This window comes from Monodelphis domestica, chromosome 5 (genome assembly GCF_027887165.1).
Source record: "Monodelphis domestica isolate mMonDom1 chromosome 5, mMonDom1.pri, whole genome shotgun sequence".
Classification (NCBI taxonomy): domain Eukaryota; kingdom Metazoa; phylum Chordata; class Mammalia; order Didelphimorphia; family Didelphidae; genus Monodelphis; species Monodelphis domestica.
This window is the reverse complement of record NC_077231.1, coordinates 230,199,678-230,221,756: the sequence shown is the minus strand read 5'-3', so window position 1 is coordinate 230,221,756 and position 22,079 is coordinate 230,199,678. Positions and strand designations below refer to the sequence as shown.

Sequence of the window (22,079 nt, the reverse complement as noted above, 5' to 3'; positions counted from 1 at the left end):
GAGTTGAACTGGATCCCAAGGGTCAAGTGGTTTGGAATTGTCCCAAATGACTCCTTTGGTTTTACTCTGTATATCTGTAAATGAATAGGTTTCTGACTGAGTCATTTACAATCTCCCAATTTCATTGTGCTATAAGTAAATCATAGCTAATACTTCTACTGGTTAGACATTAGTACTTAAAAGAAAGATACCTAGTGGAGGGAGAGTAAGGTAATGTCTACCCACTCCCACATTTTAACATGCCACCCATACTCTCTACTAAAGCAAAAATGACTTACACTAATTCTTTTCATTTTCACAATAGAAAGGTGTTTGTTTTTCTGTTTGTTTGTTTGGGGGAGTTGTTTTCTGGCCTGAGGTCCTTTGTCCTTCACCCGTACTGTTAGCCATTTTAGATTATAAATACTTACCTTTTGCCCTGTCCCCTTCCCCAGTACAAAGCTATAAGTACATGAACATTGAGCATCCTGAGTGGCAAGATGGCTCGGTTTCCTTTTCCTTTGACCTCCGCAGACCCTATCTATCCTTCTTTTCTGCGATCTCTGAGAGTATAATCTTTTCATCTCTGTCAATTGTCTTCCTGAAAGACTTAAAAACAGAGCCCAGGGACTTATGAAAAAGAATGCTATTCGCATCCAGAGAAAGAACTGTGGGAGCAGAAAGGCAGAAGAAAAACATAGGATTGATCACTTGTTTATATGGGGATATGATTGGGGGGTTTGTTTTTAAAAGATTACTCTATTACAAATATGAACAATACAGAAATGGGTTTTGAGCAATGAGACACGAATAAATCAGTGTAATTGCCTGTCAGCTCTGGGAGGGGGGAGGAAGAGAACACAAATCATGGAATTATGGAAAAATATTTTAAAATAAATTAATTAAACTTAAAAAAATATGGCCCAGAGTATGCCATTCAGATTTGATTATCAGGATGGTGAATTTAAGTAGGGTAACTGGAGATTCTCAGTCAAGTGCATCCCCAAGAGTATTTGCAAGCCCTTTTCATCACCACTCTCACTCCCTTGACCACACCTGTCCCTGCTCCTGGGAGTGGCCAGGGTGTAACCCAGGGGCCTGGAGGTCTGTACTGTTTCTCTCCCTTCTGTTGCCTGGAGGAGTGGGAAGGGGAGAAAAACCCAAAGGCTTGCAAATCCCAGTGATTCCAGATCAGCTAGGCAATAATGAGATTAATTAGGGCAAAGGTCCCATTTCCATTTGATTTCCTTTCTCTACACAATTTAAAACTTAAAAAATACTTCATTTTATTGTAAATAAATTGATAAAATGCTCACCTGCCCCCAAGCAATCAGTTTATTGCCAAACCAGGAGGGTGGTTCCCAGTGCCTATTGAATTCATGTAATCAATTAACCAGAGGTTGTTCAGCCTGGTTCCACCAAATACAGGGAAAGCTCCAATTAAAATTATCAGTAGCTAGCAAACCAATGATAAAAGTGTAAATTACAGTAAGTAAAATTGAAAATAGCAAATGAGAGAGAGAGGGGGGGGGGGGGTGACAGCTAAAGAAATGGAGAGAGGGGAGAGATTGATCCTCCCATCAGCACAAATTTTCTTCCAGAGGGACAGAATATTTCTCCTCAGAGATCAGATTTGGGATATGGAGGTTAATGACCAGAGGAGAAGATCTTAGAGAAATGAACCACTGCCTCCCTTCTTAATCTTGGCTGTTGCTGAAAGTTTCAGCAGTGTAACTCTCCTGCCTCTGGAATCTCCTTATATCCCAACTCCATTCTTCCCTTTTGAGACCTGAATTACTCCTCAGCCCTGATCTGGAGCTAGCTCTCTTCCTTGGGGGGAAAGGTATGATTCTCCCCAAATCTTGAATCCCCTTCCTTGCTGTTAGAAAGCAGGCTCACAAGGCAGAGAGAATGAGGGTCTTGGGAGAGGAAAGTGGAAGATAGGAATCCCTATGACTTAACAACTGACCTCCATTCCCCCACCCCCTGCAAAATCCTGAAGGGTTCAGACTGTCTGCCTGACCCTCCTTTAGGTCAATTGTTGGGTTTGTCCTTCCTCCTAAGCTAATCTGCTAAGAGTTGAAGTCCAAGACAATTTTGGGGATAGAGAGAAATCTTCTTAGTCGACAGCCTTCTATAAAGTCCCAGTCTACTTTTTTTGTCTTCAGCTGGAACCAGAGGGATTTAAGGGTTCACTGGAAGGTAGTCAATGTTCAGAGGGATCCTCTGTCTCAGAGGTCCTCTTCTCAGATCTGGCAGTTTCAACTTCCCCTAGCTCCTCCATTCCTTTCTGAAATCTTGAGTCTTCTTGCCCTTCCCCAGCTTGAGCTGTTCCTTTGCATTGCTGGATCTGATTTTCTCTCTTTTACACTTTGCATTGCTGGATATGATTTCTTCTGTCTTACAGAGCCAAGTCACTTTAGTTGTCCAATGCATGTGGCAATAAAACAGAAGAGAGATACCTTATACAATCTAATTACCATTGATTCAAATGAGAAGATATTTGCAAAGGGCATAACACAGTGCCTGGCACACAGTAGGTGCTTAATAAATGCTTGTTCCTGTATCTATTCAATTGTTGTAGCAGTTCTTCAGAATGGTTGTAATTCAGACCTTTCTGATGGAACTTGGGTAAGGAAAAGCATGAACCAATTCAAGGCTTAGAATCAGTCTCCACAGAGATGGATACACTGTGGCACAATCGAACATAACAGACGTCTCTACTAGCAGCAGGGCAATGATCCAGGACAATTGGAGGGACTTATGAGAAAGAACACTGTCCACATTCAGAGGAAGAACTGTGGGAGCAGAAACGCAGAAGAAAAACAACTGCTTGATCACATGGGTTGATAGGGATATGATTGGGGATGTGGGCTCTAAGCGATCGCCCGGATGCAAATATCAATAATATGGAAATAGGTCTTGATCAATGACACATGTAAAACCCAGTGGAATTGCTTGTTGGCTATGGGAAGGGGTTGGGCATGGGGAGGGCAAGAACATGAATTGTGTAACCAAGGAGAAATATTCTAAATTAATTAGTTAAATAAAAAATTTCAAATTAAAAAAAATAAAAAGAATCAGTCCTCTAGAAAGCTCTAGCTCCTATGCTTCTTCTTTCTCCCCTATAAAAGTCCACCTTCAGGTTCTGAGCCTGAAATACCTTCCTCTCTTTTCATTCTGCAGGGAAATACAGCTCTTGAATTATTTAGCAGTTTAGACCCTCCTGAAAAGTAGTCAGTCCAAGCCTTGCCAAAAGTACTATTCCACAGGGCTTAGGCTTTGAAAACAAAACAGCCCTATTTAGAGATTCTTGAAAGAATTAAATTATATTACATCCTTAATCCCCACACAACCAGATCCCACATTATGGCATCCTGATGACCTAGGAGAGTAAAATCTCTAACATATTCTACCCAACCGGAAAGGCTTTGAGTATGTCTGCTTTCTTTCGACTAGCCTAGCTAAGGTCATCAATAGAACAGCCACTTCATGATGAATCCTTTCACCATGGCAACCCATAAAACAGCTAGGTAGTACCCTAGACAAAGCACTGGACTTGCTGTCAGGAAGACCTGAATTAAAATTTGGCCTCAGATACTTCCTAACTATGTGGTCTTGGGCAAGTCACTTAACCCCATTGCCTGGCCCTTACATCTCTTCTGCCTTGGAACCAATACAGAGTAGTGATTCTAAGAAGGAAAGTAAGGGTTTTAAAAATAAAATAAAATAGGGATAATAATAGCACCTATATCTCAGGGTTATTGTGAGGATCAAAAAAAAAAAGATAATTTTAAAGTGTTTAGCATAGTGTCAAGCACATAGTAAACACTTTATAAATGCTACCTGTTATATAATTGTCCTCGATCCTACATGGACTTCTTAGACCTCTGCAGTGATGGTGTTGGCCAAAATGTCAGAAACGGGGACAGAAAATGTTAAGAAGGGAACAGTTTTTCAGCCTTTTACAAACAATACTTAATAATGGGGAAAGCTTGTATTTAGAGTAAATGGATCCACATGGTGACCAGAATGAGGGAGGTAATACTACCAGTGTACTCTGTCTTGGTCAGACCAAGTTCAGTTCTAGGTTGGAATGTAGGATAGTGTTTAGACTAATTCTTCTGGATGCCAGATGGCACAAGCAGTGGGTACACCTTGCAAAGAAACAGATTTAGGCTTGAAAGTAGGGGAAAACTTCCTAACCATGTGAGCTATCCACAATGAGAAGAGAAATTCAATGATCACGTGTTAGGACAGTTTAAAGAAAATAATTGATTTAGGATGGGTTGGAGCAGATACCTTGTGAGTTCCTTTTCAAATCAAAAAGATGCTGCAGTTCCTTGAAGCAAGACACAAGGAATCAAATCCTAGCTCTGCCATGAACTAGATGTATATATAGATGTGACTGGTTAACAAGATGTATTTATTTGTTAAGCACTTGCTTTGTGCCAGGGGCTGAGAATACAGTAATAAACATAAAACAGATTTTGCCTTCAAGAAGCTTTCATTCAGCTATTGTGCTCAAAGGAATAATAAAGTGGAGGAATTCCATGGGAACTGGAACGACCTCCAGGAATTGATGCAGAGTGAGAGGAGCAGAACCAGGAAAACATTGTACACAGAGACTGATACACTGTGGTACAATCAAATGTAATGGACTTCTCTACTAGCAGCAATGCAGTGATCCAGGACAATTCTGAGGGACTTATGAGAAAGAAGGCTATTCACATTCAGAGAAAGAACCATGGGAGCAGAAACACTGAAGAAAAACAACTGCTTGATCACATGGGTTGATGGAGATATGATTGGGAATGTAGACTCTAAATGAACATTCTAATGCAAACACCAACAACATGGAAATAGGTTCTGATCAAGGACATATGTAATACCCAATGAAATTACACATGGTCTGTGGGAAAGGTGGGTGGAGGGGAGGGAGGGAAATAATATGATTCTTGTAACCAAGGAATAATGTTCTAAATTGACTCAATAAATTAAAAAAAAAAAAAGAAGAAGCTTTCATTCTCTTGGGCAAGGTATGGACCCAGATATGTACACATGAAATGTATATAAAATAAATTAAAAAAAGTGGTTTGGAAGACAAAACTAGGAAGAACTAACAACTGAAGGATCAAGAAAGGACTCTAGTCGTAGGTAGCACACGAGCTGAGCCAGTTTGCCAGGTACAGAGTTTGCTCCTACTTTAAAGTACTGTGATTTCATGTATCCAACTTTCAGAGAATTGCTAATATCCCCAGGAACTCCCACCATCTTTCCTTATAGTTTCACCTGTTATATGAATATTTAAAATAATTAAAAAATAATAGCTAGCATTTATAAAGTGCTTTAAGGTATGCATAGCACTTCATAAATAGAATCTCTATGGAAAGTAGGTGCTATTTATTCTCCCCACATTACAGTTAAGGAAGCTGAGGCACAGAGAAGTGCCAGAAAGTGACTGAGGGCACTTTTAAGTCCAGTCTTCTATTCACTTTATCACCTAGCTGATTTTTTGGAAACATAGAATTCGATAAATCTGGCTTAATAGAGCAGGAACTTAACATTCATGATTTTCATACAAAAAGATTAAAAAACAGCAGAGATCTGCAAAATAGTTTGATTCATGTGGATAGCACCACCATACTGTATAAAATCTATGAACCTTAATATTAATTTCATGAAGTTAAAGCCCAAGGTAAGCATCTCCCTTAGTACCACTGGGAATTCTTTTACTGACGTGCTACATTGCTCTGCATCTGAAAACATGAATCTACATGAATTAACCTATATTTATTAAGTAAATGTTTGCCAAATAATATTTTATGTGAACCTATAACAAATAACCCTATTACAATGCAGAAATGAAAAGTGTAGTTACAGTTGCCATGGGAACCTTCATATTATTTTTCTTGCTTTGATTTAAATTTCATCCTTAATATTGCATTAACATTTTTGCATTTAATGGAGGAATATTTGAATTAATATTGAAGTGTCTTTCTAATATAAATAAAATATAGGAAATGAAAATGTGATTTTTCTTAGAATGAAAAGGAACTGAAATGTTATAGTAATAACAGTAGTGGGTTTTTTTAAATATTGGATTCTAGTCATTTATTTTGTGGGATTTTATGGAATCCCTGTCAAGGGGAAAAAATGTTTAATGCTATTATGGTAGACATCATCAATGTTGCTTAATTTCTAACATTGTACTGAAGGACCTAAAAGATATTTAATTGCCTTACTAATAATTTAGGGGGTGGTTCATAGAAAAAGAATTAAATTTAATAATAGCTAATGATTGCATAAAACTTTCCAGTTATTGGTTTTTACATGCATTAAATTTAGATGCAAACAGGATGTTAGACCTCACCTATAAAATCTCCTTATTATAGCTGAGGAAACTCCAGTACAAGGAAAGCAATAAGCCTAAGGTTACATCCAATGAGAAACAGACCCTGAGATTCAGATCTAAGTCCAAGATCTTTTTCTGTTTGACCACACTGGATTTTACCCTTATGATAATCCTGTGAGTTAGTGAAGGAGAATAGTATTCCATTTTACAGATGAGAAAACTAAAGTCCAAAGACATGTCCAAGTTGACACAACTAATAAATAAGAGCAAAAATTTCTAATCCTACCATGCTACCCTTATTTAAAGCTGTAGGATCTTTAAATGAGACCTCTTTAAACAAGATATGATGTGTCCCTCAGAAGAAATCTTTTGTCCAAAATTCCAAGCCTAGAGAAAGATAAATTCCACAGGAAAGATTTGCTTTACAAAGGAGTCTTGTTTTTGCTTCATGTTATCTAAATAGTGAACTCCTTTAGTTAGCTTGGTTTTTTAAACCCTACTCACTTACAAAAATAAATTCATATGTAGAGCTTTATAAGCTCTGGGCTTAACTCTCCTAATTCAAAGGGTTCACAGGTTACCCCTGAGAAGCAATGGGGTTCTTAATTTTTCCCCATATTTTAATGTTTATTGCTAATTTAAACACACAAAAAATTTTCTTTATACAGAGAACACAGACAGTATATGAAATCACAAATTTCTATTTAATACTGCTTGCTTACAAAAAAACAGCATACAATTACTACTACATGCTAGTTCCAAAACTGCCCTACTTGTCTGTGCTTCCTTCTCAACTTCCTTCTGTTCTCTTCTGAGCATTTAAAAAAATATTCCATTTTCCTTTGTTTGGCTATACCATTGCTACTGTTCTTTCCTTTACAATCTTCCTAACCTCCTCCTTCCCCTAAACCACTTAAAAAAAAATTGGGAGGGAGATGAGATAATCTAGATGGCTCAGTGGGTTGAGAGCCAGGCCTAGAGATGAGAGATCTTGGATTCAAATCTAAACTCAGACACTTTCTGTGTGACCCTGGACAAGTCACTTAACCCCAATTGCGGAGCCCTTACCATTCTTCTGTCTTGGAACCAATGCTCATTACTGATTCCAAGACGGAAGGTAAAGGTTTTTTGGTTGTTTTTTTTTTTTAATTGGAGGGTGAGGGGGAGGAACCCTTTTCCTAAAAAGCATAATTAGTTAAAACATATCCACACCATTTCCCAACTAATGGACACTCCTGTCCTTTTCAATTCTTTTCTTTTTCCCTTTTAATTTCCCTTTGGGATCAGGAAGTTTGTTTTGCATGGCTGTTGCCTTCTTGGTATTATTCTCCTTAAGGCTCAACCCCACCTCCTATCCTCACTTGTTTACCTGTTGAGTTTGATGTACTCTAGAATCTTTGTGTGTGTGTTTGTGTTCAATACTCCTTTGTCTGACTCAAACAAAAATGAGGTTCCTTTGATGTGGAATTCTCAATTTACTTTCTCTATATTTGTATAATCTTCTCACACACCCTAAATGTAAGAAATAGCAAATTCCATGCCCTTCTTCCTTTCTACTCTAGCATATTCCCTGACTTTCCTAGTTTTTCTCTGCAATGCTCTAGAAACTTCTTTAACTGAAGACTCACTCTATCCCTGGACCACTTTTCATGTTGGAAGTACCCTCGGCCCCAGCAGCTTCTCCCTCAGATCGGCTGGTTCCTCCCACAACCTCCATTTCAAAGAAAAGATCCAGGCCAGCCAGGTGTTCACTCCTCTCAAGGCTACACTCCTACGTCTCCAATTATTTAGGTTCATCTTCATTTTGGGGAAAAGGAATTTTGTAGCTGAATTTGTGTAGTTCCTCGGTGTGTCTTGGCAGAAAGATTCCCATACATTCTGTAGTTATTTTGAATAGATTTTTCTTTCCAGATCTTTTGCTGAGTTTTGTTGATGATATGTGGGAATGCTGATGATTTAGGGGGATTTATTTTATTTCCTGCAACTTTGCTAAATTTTAAAATTATTTCAATTAATTTTTGGTTGATTCTCTAGAATCCTCTAAGTATATACCATCATATCATCTACAAAAACAGATCATTTTGTTTCTTCTTTGCCTTCAATTTTTCTTTCTTCTCTTATTGCTTTAGCTGGCATTACTTGGACTATGTTAAATAGTAGTGGCAATAATGGGCATCTTTGCCTTACCCTAGTCTCTTATAGAAAAGGCTTTTCTCAATTACATATAATATTTGCTCTTGGTTTTTATATTTGAATTTCAAAATTTCTACTCAAGTCTGATCATTTATTTTATCAGAAACATTTGTAAATCTTGTGCATTAAAGGTCCATCCTCCTCCCTTCACCACCACCCCCAGCTTATATTTAATGTTGTCGGGTGTTATTTTTGGTTTTAAGATCCTATCTTTTGCCTTTTAGAATATTATATTCCAATCTATCCTCTCATTGATTATAGAGCTGCAGAGCCTGGGCCCTCTCTGCCATGCCCCCCAAGAAACAGGCTCCGGCTGGGGGCAACAAGAAGGCGGAGCAGAAAAAGAAGGAGAAAATCATTAAGGACAAAACTTTTGGTTTGAAGAATAAGAAAGGGGCAAAGCAACAGAAGTTCATCAAGGCTGTGACTCATCAAGTTAAATTTGGTCAACAAAATCCACGACAGGCTGCACAAAATGAAGGTGATAAGAAATTAAAGAAAGATGACAAGAAGAAAGAGCTTCAGGAGTTAAATGAACTATTCAAACCTGTAGTTGCTGCTCAGAAAATAAGTAAAGGTGCAGATCCCAAATCTGTAGTATGTGCATTCTTTAAGCAAGGGCAGTGTACTAAAGGAGATAAATGTAAGTTCTCCCATGATTTGTCTCTGGAAAGAAAATGTGCAAAAAGAAGTGTTAATATAGATGCACGAGATGAAGAACTTGAAAAGGATACCATGGATAATTGGGATGAGAAAAAGCTGGAAGAAGTAGTGAACAAGAAGCATGGTGAGGCGGAAAAGAAAAAAACCAAAAACTCAACTAGTGTGCAAGCACTTTCTTGATGCTATTGAAAACAACAAATATGGCTGGTTTGGGGTTTGCCCTGGAGGTGGTGATAATTGTATGTACCGTCATGCTCTTCCTCCTGGCTTTGTATTAAAAAAAGATAAGAAGAAAGAAGAAAAAGAAGATGAAGTTTCATTAGAAGATCTAATTGAAAGAGAGCATTCTGCTTTAGGACCAAATGTTACCAAAATCACTTTAGAGTCTTTTCTTGCATGGAAGAAAAGGAAAAGACAAGAAAAGATTGATAAACTTGAGCAAGATATGGAAAGAAGAAAAGCAGACTTTAAGGCAGGAAAAGCACTAGTGATCAGTGGCCTCGAAGTTTTTGAATTTCATCCTGAACTGGTTGATGATGATGATGAAGAAGCAGATGATACTCGATAATCTCAAGCAACTGGTGGTGATGAGGTTGAAGACCTAATAAGAATAAATGATATAGATTTGAGCCAGTATGTCCCAAAGGATGTGGATGAGACTGGTATTACTGTGGCTAGTCTTGAAAGATTCAGTACATATACTTCCGTAGAGAAGGATGATAATAAATTGAGTGAAGCTTCAGGAGGTGGGGCAGAAAATGGAGAACAAAGTGATTTGGAAGAAAATAATGAAGAACAGGAAAATGGAGTGATTGGTGCTGTTCCTGTTGATGAAAACCTTTTTACTGGAGAGGATTTGGATGAACTTGAAGAAGAATTAAACACACTTGATTTAGAGGAATGACAGCAAGCAAGTCAGATGAAAAAATTGTCAGCTCAGCATAAATCGAAATTGACTACATTAATTTTTTTTCTCCTGTCTAGAATTCTTAAACAAGATGTTTATGGTTTCTCACACTGATTTCAGGAGGGTACCCCCTCCTTCAATCCCGCCCCTCCCCCCAAAAAAGGAATATTCACCCTTATCACCTCTATTCTGACCTTGACTACAACTCTATAGTAAGTTCAGAGTAGGTCATAAGTAATCTGAAATATAATGGCCATTACAGAAAAGATTTTGTAAATAATTGAAGTAGGAAGATTATAGAGCTGCAAGGTCTCATCTCATAGTAATCACAACTATGAGTACTTGGTACTTGAATTCCTTTCCAGCTATTTGTGTCATTTTTCTTTGATGTGAAAATTGTGCATTTTGACTATGACATTCCAGAGACATTTTGGGTTTCTTTCTTAAGTAGATTCTTCCTTATCTTTTCTTTGTCCTTTGGTTCTAATATAGGGGCAGTTTTTATTTGCTTTCTTGAAGTATAGTGCTCAGGCATTCTTTTTTATGGTTTTTAGGAGTCCAAATTAAATTATTTTTTATCTGTTTTCCAGGTCAGTTTTTTTAAACTCTCTTTAATTTTCAAAAATTACCCATAGAAACAATTTTTGACAATTGTTTTCTGACATTTTGCTATTCAAATTCTTTCCTTCCCTCCCTCCCCTGCCTCCCCAAGGTGGTAAATAGTTTGATATAGGTTATATATAGTGCTTTCATGCAATATATATTTCCACATTCTTAATGCTATGACAGAAGACACATATCACACAAACAATAAAAAACTCATGAAGGAAATAAAGTAAAAGATGGCCTGCTTTTATCTCCAGCCAGATTATAGCAGTTCCTTCTTTGACTGTGATAATATATATATATATATATATATATATATATATATATATATATATATATTTATTTATTTATTTTAGTTTTTAAAACATTATTTTATTTGGTCATTTTCATACATTGTTCATTGGAAACAGATCATTTTCTTTTCCTCCCCCCTAGCCCCCCACCCCCACCCCTTCCCTAGCCGACGCTCGCGATTCGTCTGGGTATGTGATAATATTTTTTATTATGAGTCCTTTGGGGTTTTCTTGGAACTTTGTTTTGCTGATAATAGTTTAGTACTTCACAGTTGATCTTTGTACATTTCTGATACTGTATACATTGTTCTGGTTCTGCTCACTTCACTTTGCATCAGTTCCTTTAAATCTTTCCAGGTTTTTCTGAACTCATCCTGGAACACAATAGTGTTCTATTACCATCATATACCACAACTTGTTCAGCCATTCTCTCGTTGATGAATATCCCTTCAATTTCTAATTCTTTGCCACCACTAAAAAAGCTGATAAAAATATTTTAATACAAGTAGGCTCTTTCCCCCTATCTCTGATTTCTTTGGGATATAGACCCAGTAGTACTGGGTCAAAGGATATACATAGTTTAATGGCCCTTTGGATGAGGTTCCATATTTCTCTCTAGAATGGTTGTATCAATTCATAGGTCCACCAGCAGTGCATTAGTGAATTTTCCCACATCCCCTCCAACATTTATCATTTTACTTTTTTATTATATTAGCTAATTAGTTGTTTTTATATACCAAATATCTTATATATTCTTCTAATGTTTTAAGCTTTTGTGTTTTTTTTTGTTCTAATATTTATTGATGTCTTCTGGAGTCACTGATGTCTGTTTGGCCTATTCTAGTCGCCCAAGGATACTATTTCTTGGGTAAAGTTTAACACTACTCTTATCTGAACCAGAAAAAGGAGATTTGAGCACACATGCACAGTTTCTGGTATAGAAATACATTCAAATCATTCAAGCAATAAGTGGGAATGGGAAGAGGAGAACTAAGAGGGAGAATAATACCAGAGACTAAATAATCACAAGGAAAATTAACTTTCTGATCCTTAATTGGGGGATTAAAAGAAAAGTAGAATATGGGAAGGGGTAAACAGCTAAGTGGCTCGATGAATTGAGAGTCAGACCCAGAGACAGGAGGTCCTAGGTTCAAATATGGCCTCATACAAGTCCTAACCAGGTGACCTTGGGCAATTCACTTGACCTCCATTGCCTAAACCTTACCACTCTTCTGCCTTAGAACCAATACCTAGTATTGATTCTAAGATGGAAGGCAAGGGTTTAAAAAAAATGAATATGAGGGGATACTCACCATTTGAAGAACAGCTGAAGAAACTGTGATATATTACTATAACTGAATAGTTTTGTTCCTTAAGAAATAATGAGGGGGCAGTTGGGTAGCTCAGTGGATTGAGAGCCAGACCTAGAGATGGGAGGTCCTGGGTTCAAATCTGACCTTAGACACCTCTCAGCTGTGTGACCCTGGCAAGTCACTTGACCCCCATTGCCTAACCCTTACCACTCTTCTGCCTTGGAACCTATACACAGTATTGATTCCAAGACAGAAGGTAAGGGTTAAAAAAAAAAAAAGAAATAATGAAAGATGATTTTAGAGAACCCTAGGTGGGATAAAAAAAAGTGTAAAGTATAGTAAAAAGAACTAGGAGAACAATTTAGTCAAAGACAACAATATAATGTAAGGAAACAGTTTTGCAAATTTTTGAACTATGATTAAAGTAATGACCAACTCCTCTAGAATACATATGATGAAGAATGTTACCCCTCTCCTGACAGACAGATGATGGACTCAAGGTGGTCTCAGAAAAAAAAAATATATATATATAATGTATATATACATTATATATACTATATATATATATATATATATATATTTACACACACACCTTTTTGGATTATTAATTTATTTTGCTAGACCATGCTTATTCATTACAATGTTTTTCTTACGTTGGTTTTTGATCTTATATTTGATACTTACTATTGATTGCAAGGTAAAAGAGCAATAAAGACTAGGCAATTGGGGTTAAGTGACTTGCATAGGGTCACACAATTAGGAAGTACCTGAGGTAAGATTTGACTTTCCTTCTCTAGGCCTGGCTCCCTATCTACTGAGCCATCTAGCTGCCTTTATTCCATTTGTTTTTAATCAGGAGAAGGACTGAGGGCTAGAGGATGGTTTAAAAAAAAAAGAGGCGGTAGTATTGACAAATCCTGTAAAAGAGAATAGAATGAATTTTAGAATGAAGCACAGACAAGTAGGACAGTTCAGAAACTAATCGTATACTTAAAAAAAACCCAAATGGTATGAAATGAAGATTGACTTTCATAAACTATCCTCTTATACATTTTACTGTGTATACATTTCTTTTTTGGAAATTTAAGTTCAGAAATTTTAAAATAAAATGATTTTCTTAAAATAATTCTTACCAACCCAGAGGAATTGCAGTTGGCTACAGGAGCGGGGGTAGAAAAGGACAAGGAAAGAACATGAATCTTGTAACCATGGAAAAATATTCTAAATTAATTAATTAAATCAAATTCCCCTCTCCCCCTCCAAAATCCTTGCCTTCAGTCTTATTATCAATTCTAAGATGTGAAAAGCAATAAAGACTAGACAATGAAGGTTAAGTGACTTGCCCAAGGTCACATAACCATAAAGTGACTGAAGCCTCATTTTAACCCAGGTTCTCCTGACTGCAGGCCAGGTACTATCTAACTGTCCCAATAAAATTATTTTTTTTTTTAAAGAAGACAGACAATGCAACCTTCTGCTAGAAACAGGCTTGCCTGAGAAGCTCTGTACTCATGGAATAGCTTGTTGAGGGAAAAGGGTCCCCTACTCCCAGGCCACCGGGGCTCAGATATTTGGTCTTCAACCTTTGTCATGTAGAAGAAATCCAGGAAGCAGTTACAGAATACTTGCATGTGCTCTGAAATGGGCAGCAGGGTCCCTCTTCATTCATGTTATCATACATTTCTAAAAGCATGCATGCTAAGTGTCTATATGGGTTGGCACTAATCAGAGCAGACTGAGGATGCTCAAAGGATCAGACCCTCATTGAGCAGTTCCTTGTTATATATGTAATTGGTAAAACCAGGGAGACAAGAAAGCAGAGAATCTTCCATTTGGAGCTGGAAGGGACTACAGATACCCTCAGAATAATGACCTTATTTCATAGAAAAACAAAAACAGCTGATCTCTAAGGAGATTTGCTCAAAGTTGCAGAGCTAGTAAGTATCAGAAAGATGATGATTTGAACCCAGGTCTTCTGACCCCAGAATTAAGGAGTCCCCCTCCCCCCACTTCACCCTACTGCTTCCAATCCGAATTCTAGTCCTGAATTTGAACTTGGCTAGTAGCAGCTCCGGGCAAGTTATTTGACTTCTCCAAATCAGTTCTTAATCTGTAATTTAAGGCACTTAAAATAATTTCTGAGGTCTCTCAAAGATTATCTGATTCTTCCTTTTCAGAATGTTCCTCTGTAAATGTGAGATATAGTGCGCCTAAGTTTGTATTTCTTAAAATTATATGCTAGTAGATTTTTCTTTGTTACTGAAGCAGATTTTTCACTTTGGAGAAGATAGTTTATTTTCTAGGCTGATTGCACAACAATGAAGGAATTCAGTTAATCTGAAAATCCTGCTTTATTTGAAATTAGCATATGTGGTTCTAGTTCTTTCTTCTTCTGGAAAAAGAATAGGTCATATTAGATGATGTGCGAAGTCCCTTCTAGCTCTAAATCCAAGGCAAAAATTGAAATATGTTTTAGCCAAAACCACATTTTAACTAATTGTTTCCATTTTCTGTCTACTTGAAAAGAAGTATTTTTCATATATCATAATTGTTACTAAGTTGCAAATTTGACAAGTTTCATTTTGTTTCCCATTTCCTTTGCAATCCACAGCCTGGGAAGGATTTTAATAAACAAAGGACTAAAATGAAAGCAGTAGGAAGGAAAAGAGGGCGAGGGGGAGACAGAAAAGACAGGAGGAAGGATGAATCCATATTTCTTTAATCAGAATAGATAAACTAAGTCATCTTAACCTTTTCTGTTGATTAAAAATTCCATAAAAATAGAATTCACCTCAAAGAACATAAATCCTAGAGGTTGAGGGGCTAATACTGAGATGATTATCTCTTCCTGTCTCAAAAGATCTTCAAAGAAGGAAATAGGCAACCTTATTTTTTATCTAATGTTTTTACAAGAAAAAATTCCAATTGCTAACATCAAAAATAAAACCTAAAACTGAACTTTTCTATGTTCTAGGAAGCCATTATTTCTACCACAGAAAAAGGGAAAGCAGTAGCAAAGCAACTTTTCAAACCAATTATTTAAGAGATAGTAAGTTCAGGTTTCACATTCTGCCTAATAAGTCTTGTCCTGATTAAAAAAAAATAATGCAATCATTTACTTATTAATGTCAAGAAATTAATTGTTCCACATAAGTTAATTTTTCAGAAAACTGCCATTTATTTAACATGCCATAGCCATATATAGCAGTAAACAGTAAACAGAGAGAGGAGCCCAGGCAGTGCAGCATCTGTAAGACTGGCAGAACATGGAACAGCCTAACATGCCACAGCTCTGCCAGAGACTACGAAGCTGCTAAATGGGTAGGAACCCAGCCCAAGTCTATACTCAGGTATAGAAGGCAGAGCAGGCAGAAAACATTACATTTCCACATGGCAGGAAAGCCCAGAGGCTATGAGGGAACACAGAAAGGGACTGGCTAAACTGCAGGAAACCCTTTACTTCCATGTGACAGTGGAGGGCCTGAGGCAGCAGAACCCAGGGCAGGGGACCTGCTCAGTCCAAGTCACTTGGCAGGGACAAGAAAGCAGAAGGGCAGGGACCAGTCCAGTCTATGAAATATCAGGGGAATAGTTAACAAGGCGTGCTAAATATAGCTGGACAAAACAGCTGCAAACCTCACCATTTGACAAAAACTTCTAGGAAAGCTAGAAAGCAGAATGGCAGAGACTAGGCATGATCCAACATCTCCCACTATACTCCAAGATAAAGCCAAATTTGACCTAGAAATAAAGAGTAACACTTTAAACAAATTAGGGGAACGTGGAAAAATTTACTACTCAGACTTATGAATAGGAAAGAATTTATGACCAAGTAAGACATAGAGAACATTATGAAAAATGAAACCAATAATTATGGTTATATTAAATTAAAAAGAGTTTGTACAAATAAAACCAATGCAACCAAAATTAGAAGAGAACAAATTTGGAAAAAAAATTTATATCAAGTATCTCTGGCAAAAGATTCATCTCTCAAATATACAGAGAAGTCAAATTCATAAGAAATCAAAGCATTCCCTAATCCAAAATTGATCAAGGGATATGAGCAGGCAGTTATCAGAGGAAGAAATTAAAACTATTCATAGGTATATGAAAAAAAGTGCTCCAGATCACTATTGATTAGAGAAATTCAAATTAAAACAACTCTTTGAGATACCACCTCACACCTATCAGATATGACCAAAAAGGAAACTGATAAATGTTGTAGGGGATGTGGGAAAATTGGGACGCTAATACACTGTTGGTGGAACTGTGACTCAATACAACCATTCTGAAGAGCAGTACAGAACCAAGATCAAAGGGCCACAAAATTTAAGGCCATATCCATTAACCCAACAGAACCACTGTTGGGTCTTTATCCCAAAGAGATCAGGGACAAAGGAAAAATTCCTTGCTGTACCAAAACATTTTTAGCAGCTCTTTTTGTGGTGGCAAAGATTTGGAAACTGAGGGGTTGTCCATCACTTGGGAAATGGATGAACAAGTTGAGGTATATGACTGTAAAGTGCCATAAGCAATGATGAACAAAGATGAGTAAAAAAAAACAAAACCTGGAAAGACTTATATGAAATGGTACAAAGTGAAGTGAGAAGAATCAGGAGAGCAGTGTATACAGTAACAGAAATATTATGTGATGATCAACTGTGACTGGCTAAACCATTATCAGAAAAGCAAGTCTCCAAGTCTCATGATGAAAATACTATCTATAATAGCCAAAGAAGGAACTTTTAGAATCTGAGTGCAGATCAAAGCACACTATCTTCCGCTATATTTCCTTCATGAGATTTCTATTCTGTGTGTAATATGTAACTTTTGTCATGTAAGGGTTAAAAATGCTTTGACTAAATTTATGAGTTAAAAAGAATTATCATGGTCACCGTTTATACAAATTAAAAATTAAACTGAGTATGTTAGTAGCTTTATTACAGCAGGGTAGAGATAGTAAAGAGGGAATGTAAGAAGGAGATAGAAAATATTGCCTAGCTAAATACCCTATATTGTCCATCAGAAGAAATCCAGCTCAACTCTGACAAAGGCTCCCTCAGGTCCTGATCTCCAACCAGGAGTCGAGGTAGTCTCTTCAGCAAGAGTTTTACTAGTGCAGAATCAATCTCCAACACTGAAGTCCAAGGCAGAAGAATCCCTCCAATGCAGAGACACCAGAAGTCCTCCCTCAGTAAGAGCCACCAACACACTAGAAGCCCTCCAAGGCAGTAGAATGAACCAGAATACCCTTGGCTGGCTTTTATAAGCAGTTTTTCTCCACTTCACTTTCTGTCTCTCTGGTTTCTTTCCTTTTTACTTTCCTTTTTCCTTTTACTGCGGACTGGTCTATCACATCTCAGGAACCAATAAAAATCTCTCAATTTATCTAGCACTGTGGGAGGTGGGGCAGTGCTTGTGATCTTTTGGTATTATCAGTGTTAAAGACTGAGTAAGTGTGAACTCTCTTCCTTAGTGACTTACTAAGTGTTAAATAGGGATAATTCAAGTCCCTGATTGATTAACTTAAAATAGACAAAGGGAATAAAAAAATTCCCTTTCAGATAACAAGGAAAAAATCTTGTAAAAAATATTTATAGCCCTGTTCTTTGTGGTGGCCAAAAAAAAAAATGGAAAATCAGGGGATGCCCTCTGATTGGGGAATGGCTGAACAAATTGTGGTACATGTTGGTGATGGAATACTATTGTGCTCAAGGGAATAATAAACTGGAGGAATTCCATGGAGACTGGAACAACCTCCAGGGAGTGATGCAGAGTAAAAGGAACAAAACCAGAAAAACATTGTACACAGAGATGGATACACTGTGGTACAATCAATGTAATGGACTTCTCTACTAGCAGCAATGCAATGATCCAAGACAATTTTGAGGGATTTATGAGAAAGAACTCTGTCCACAGCTAGAGAAAGAACTATGGGAGCAGAAACACAAAAGAAAAACAATTGCTTGATCACATGGGTCGAGGGGATATGGTTGGGGATGTAGACTCTAAATGATCATCCTAGGGCAAACATCAACAATATAGAAATAGGTCTTGATCAATGACACATGTAAAACCCAGTGGAACTGCTCATTGGCTATGGGAGGAGCAGGGAGGAGGAGAGGGAAAGAACATGAATCATGTAATCATGGAAAAATATTCTAAATTAATTAAATAAATAAACAAAATTTTAAAATTCCCTTTTATAGTCATAACATCAGCAATATGGAAATATGTATCACATGAAAGTAGAGATATAACCTGTATCAGACTATTCATGGCTTCAGGAAGAGGGAGAGAGTAGAGAGGGGGACAATTTGAATTCTAAAATGTCAGAAAACAATTGTCAAAAATTGCTTCTACATGTAACTAAAATTTTTAAATAAAAAAAGAAGTATTTTTTTTAAAAATTTACTACATTTGGCTATACCATGTATCAAACTATATCTCCTAAAACAAAGCACTCTCTCTGTCTCTCTCTCTCTTTCTTTCATAATATTCATTGATAATCATTGGCTATTATAACCCAGGATCAACTCACTATCTTCCTGAGTGTCTGACCCCACTGAACTGGAGTCAAACTGAATGAAAGACACTAGAAACTAAGGAAGAAGCAAAGGGTATTTTAATGTATTCTTCTTAGCAGAATACATTAGGAATGCATCCTAAGGAGAGGAGCTCATTAGATACAGAAAATCCAGTTTTGATTGTTTGAAAGATGAGGAAAGAAAAGGGAAAAAAATAAGATTATTCCTTTAGGGACAGGATGTAACAGCAGATTCTTGTCAGTAACTCCTTGAAGTGATTTTTGGGGTCTTGAGATGGGCTGATAACAGTCATCTTATCTAGAAATCTCTTGAGCCCTTCCTGGTAAGATAATGAACTTCTTATTAAGAAAGATTCCTAGGACTGTTCTCAGTCCAGGCCCAGTTGGTGTAGTTAGGGAAGGGTTCAGCTGGTAGGTCCCTGTTTCTCAAGTTTAGCTCATAGTTGTAAAGGATTATTGTTATGTATCAGAAACCCTTGGAAAAAAAACAGAGGCTTGAACAAATCCAACCAATTATTATCTTAAGGATTCCTTTCACTTTCTCACCTGCCACAAGCATTTATTTCATTTATTTATTTCATCTATTTATTTGTTTGTTTGTTTATTTTTTAAACCATTACCTTCTGTCTTGGAGCCAATACTGTGTATATTGGCTCCAAGGCAGAAGAGTGGTAAGGGCTAGGCAATGGAGGTCAAGTGACTTGCCAAGGGTCACACAGCTAGGAAGCGTCTGAGGCCAGATTTGAACCTAGGACCTCCCGTCTCTAGGCCTGGCTCTCAATCCACTGAGCTACCCAGCTGCCCCCTTATTTCATTTTTTTAAACCCTCACCTTCCATCTTAGAATCAATGCTGTGCATTGGTTCCAAGGCAGAAGAGCGGTAAGAGCTAGGCAATGGGGTTAAGTGACTTGCCCAGGGTCACCCAGCTAGAAAATATCTGAGACAGGACCTCTCATTTATAGGCTTGGCTCTTAATCCACTAAACCCACCTTGCTTCCCCCTTCACATACATTTTAGAGGAATTTGGAACACTTTTTGAGTCTTCCTGAAAACCCTCAGAGAATATTGAAAGTCTTTTTTCCTTCCTCATCCTCCCTCACAAGTCCTTGTCTGTATTAATTAGTAAAACACTTTAAAAAACATAAGCCAAGAAGTAACCATATTCCATCCTTTTCCCCTTCACCTTGCTTGAGTACTTTGTTTGCATCCTGGAAAAGATGAGTTAGACAGTATATGCCAGGATACTTCTTTTAGTCACTCATTCAACAACACTTATTAAATACTGACTGTGTACTTGTGTTCTGTGCCAGGAGCTACAGGTAGACATAAAAAGGAATAGGAATATAGTGGCAAGGCTCCATATTACTGCTTATCACAAGTTCTGCTTGGCCAAATTAGGGAGAGAATAGATCCACAGGGGTAATGAAATGTAATTACTATATAGGGTTTTTTTCCAGGCAAACAGACAAAGCTAAACATACCACCAACAGTATTACTATCCAAGAGAGATAAATAAAATTAGAGCAGGTTTAGCTTTAAGAATGAGTAAGGGAAAAATAGTGGGAAGACAGACTCAGACTTTTAGAGTCAAGGAACAAGAAAATGATTCTCTCGGGAAACATACTCACTTATCTTTTAAATACAGAGAACATTTCACTCAAAACTATTTCAGTGCTCCCATTCCCCCAAAGCTCTAAAGGTGTACCTAAATCATATCCATCTGTCATAGTGCAGCTCAAATCCCATCAGCCTAAAACAATCCCTCACCAACCCTGGGCCATATTCCTTCAAGCTGGTCAAGCATTTATTATCTGTAGCACTCATTTGTCATTTAACATCTACTGTCTTATATTTCATTTGTGGGTCTATCTTATCTTGTTAATTAGAAATGAGACATATACTCCCCTGGAGACATATGTGTAAGGATGGACAGTAACCATTTGGGATTGGATGCTAGGAGTAATACCTGATTTAATTCCACATAATGAGATGTTATTCTGTTTTATTAAATGTTTACTTTGAATTTGTGGTAATATGGTTCAGTTTAATAAAAGAAGCATCTCTGAAGGCCCACCAGTAGTAAGTTAAAAAAAAATATATTTATTGATCACTTGTTTTTAACATCATCTGCATTTCCCAACATATCCTTCTCTTTCTCCTACACTTTATTATAAATCATAAGAGAAAAAAAATCAGCAAAACCAACCTGATGTTATACCCTGTGCTCTGCTTCCATAGTTCCTTGCCCCTGCAGACAACTGGGCTTTAGACACATGAATTCTCTTAGTTTATTTTTTGTAATCAATCAGCAAATGGCAACCACAATCTCACTTTTATAACTCTCAGAGTAAGTCAATCCTAATTTTAATTCTTAGACAGATAACTACTGACACATTTTCAACAAACTGGACATAATTGAAAAGGAACCATATTGAAAGAAATCCTGAATGTCTACAAGTAGATTACAATTGATCACTATAGGTCATAACAATGGCATAGCTTCCTTTACTAATTCATTAGAGCAATGATTTGGTTTGACTCTGTTGATGATCTTCAAAAAATCTTTTTACAAGATTTTAAAATTAACTCCATATCCCCTATTTTAATTTTCTTTTTAGCCTATAAAACATTGATATATTTATCATTAAAATTCTACAAATTCTTTTGAACTTCCAATATAATACTTAATGTAGAGCAGCCTAATCCAGTCCCATGAGGATGAGCATGTTTAAATCACCTACTCTAGGTAAAGCCCTAGGTTACTACTGGTTTTCAAGAACCATATTTTAAATACAATGGCTTATTTCTCATATTAACAAATAGTGTTAATACACTATGGAATTTAAAGGTTCTAGAGCAGTGTGAATGCCAAGCCAGTGAAATATGATCTGGATCGTTGGCACTTCCAAAGATGGCTTATTCTCCAACCCCAGAGAGCAACATAGTTCTATTTTTATCTCGTGCCAATATCTAGCATAAGACCTTGGATATATTGGGTTTTGCAAAGTGGTAGCAGATGGATTCTGGTCCTGTTTGTTAGTGAACCTGTCCAAAGGGCTTCTAGAGTCCCAGTTCACTTAAAGGTTACTGTGGAGATTTGGGTCTGTTCCAAGGGTTCTAATTAAAAACTAATGTGAAGAGACCAGAACCTTTTCACCTTTCCTCAACACAAAGGAAATAGCCTCATTCATTCTAATACATCAGAATAAGGTACTAGATTTG

The 22,079-nt window shown here is 37.1% G+C and overlaps 1 protein-coding gene across 1 annotated transcript; it reads left to right on the top strand.

Moving 5' to 3' along the window:
• Window positions 1-8,783: 8,783 nt before the first annotated feature.
• On the top strand, window positions 8,784-10,352 carry LOC100015983 (zinc finger CCCH domain-containing protein 15-like). Its single transcript, XM_056799947.1, is given in 2 exon segments — window positions 8,784-9,328; window positions 9,330-10,352. Coding segments are annotated over 2 exon segments (1,278 nt in total). The 5' UTR covers window positions 8,784-8,815; the 3' UTR covers window positions 10,095-10,352.
• Window positions 10,353-22,079: the final 11,727 nt, after the last annotated feature.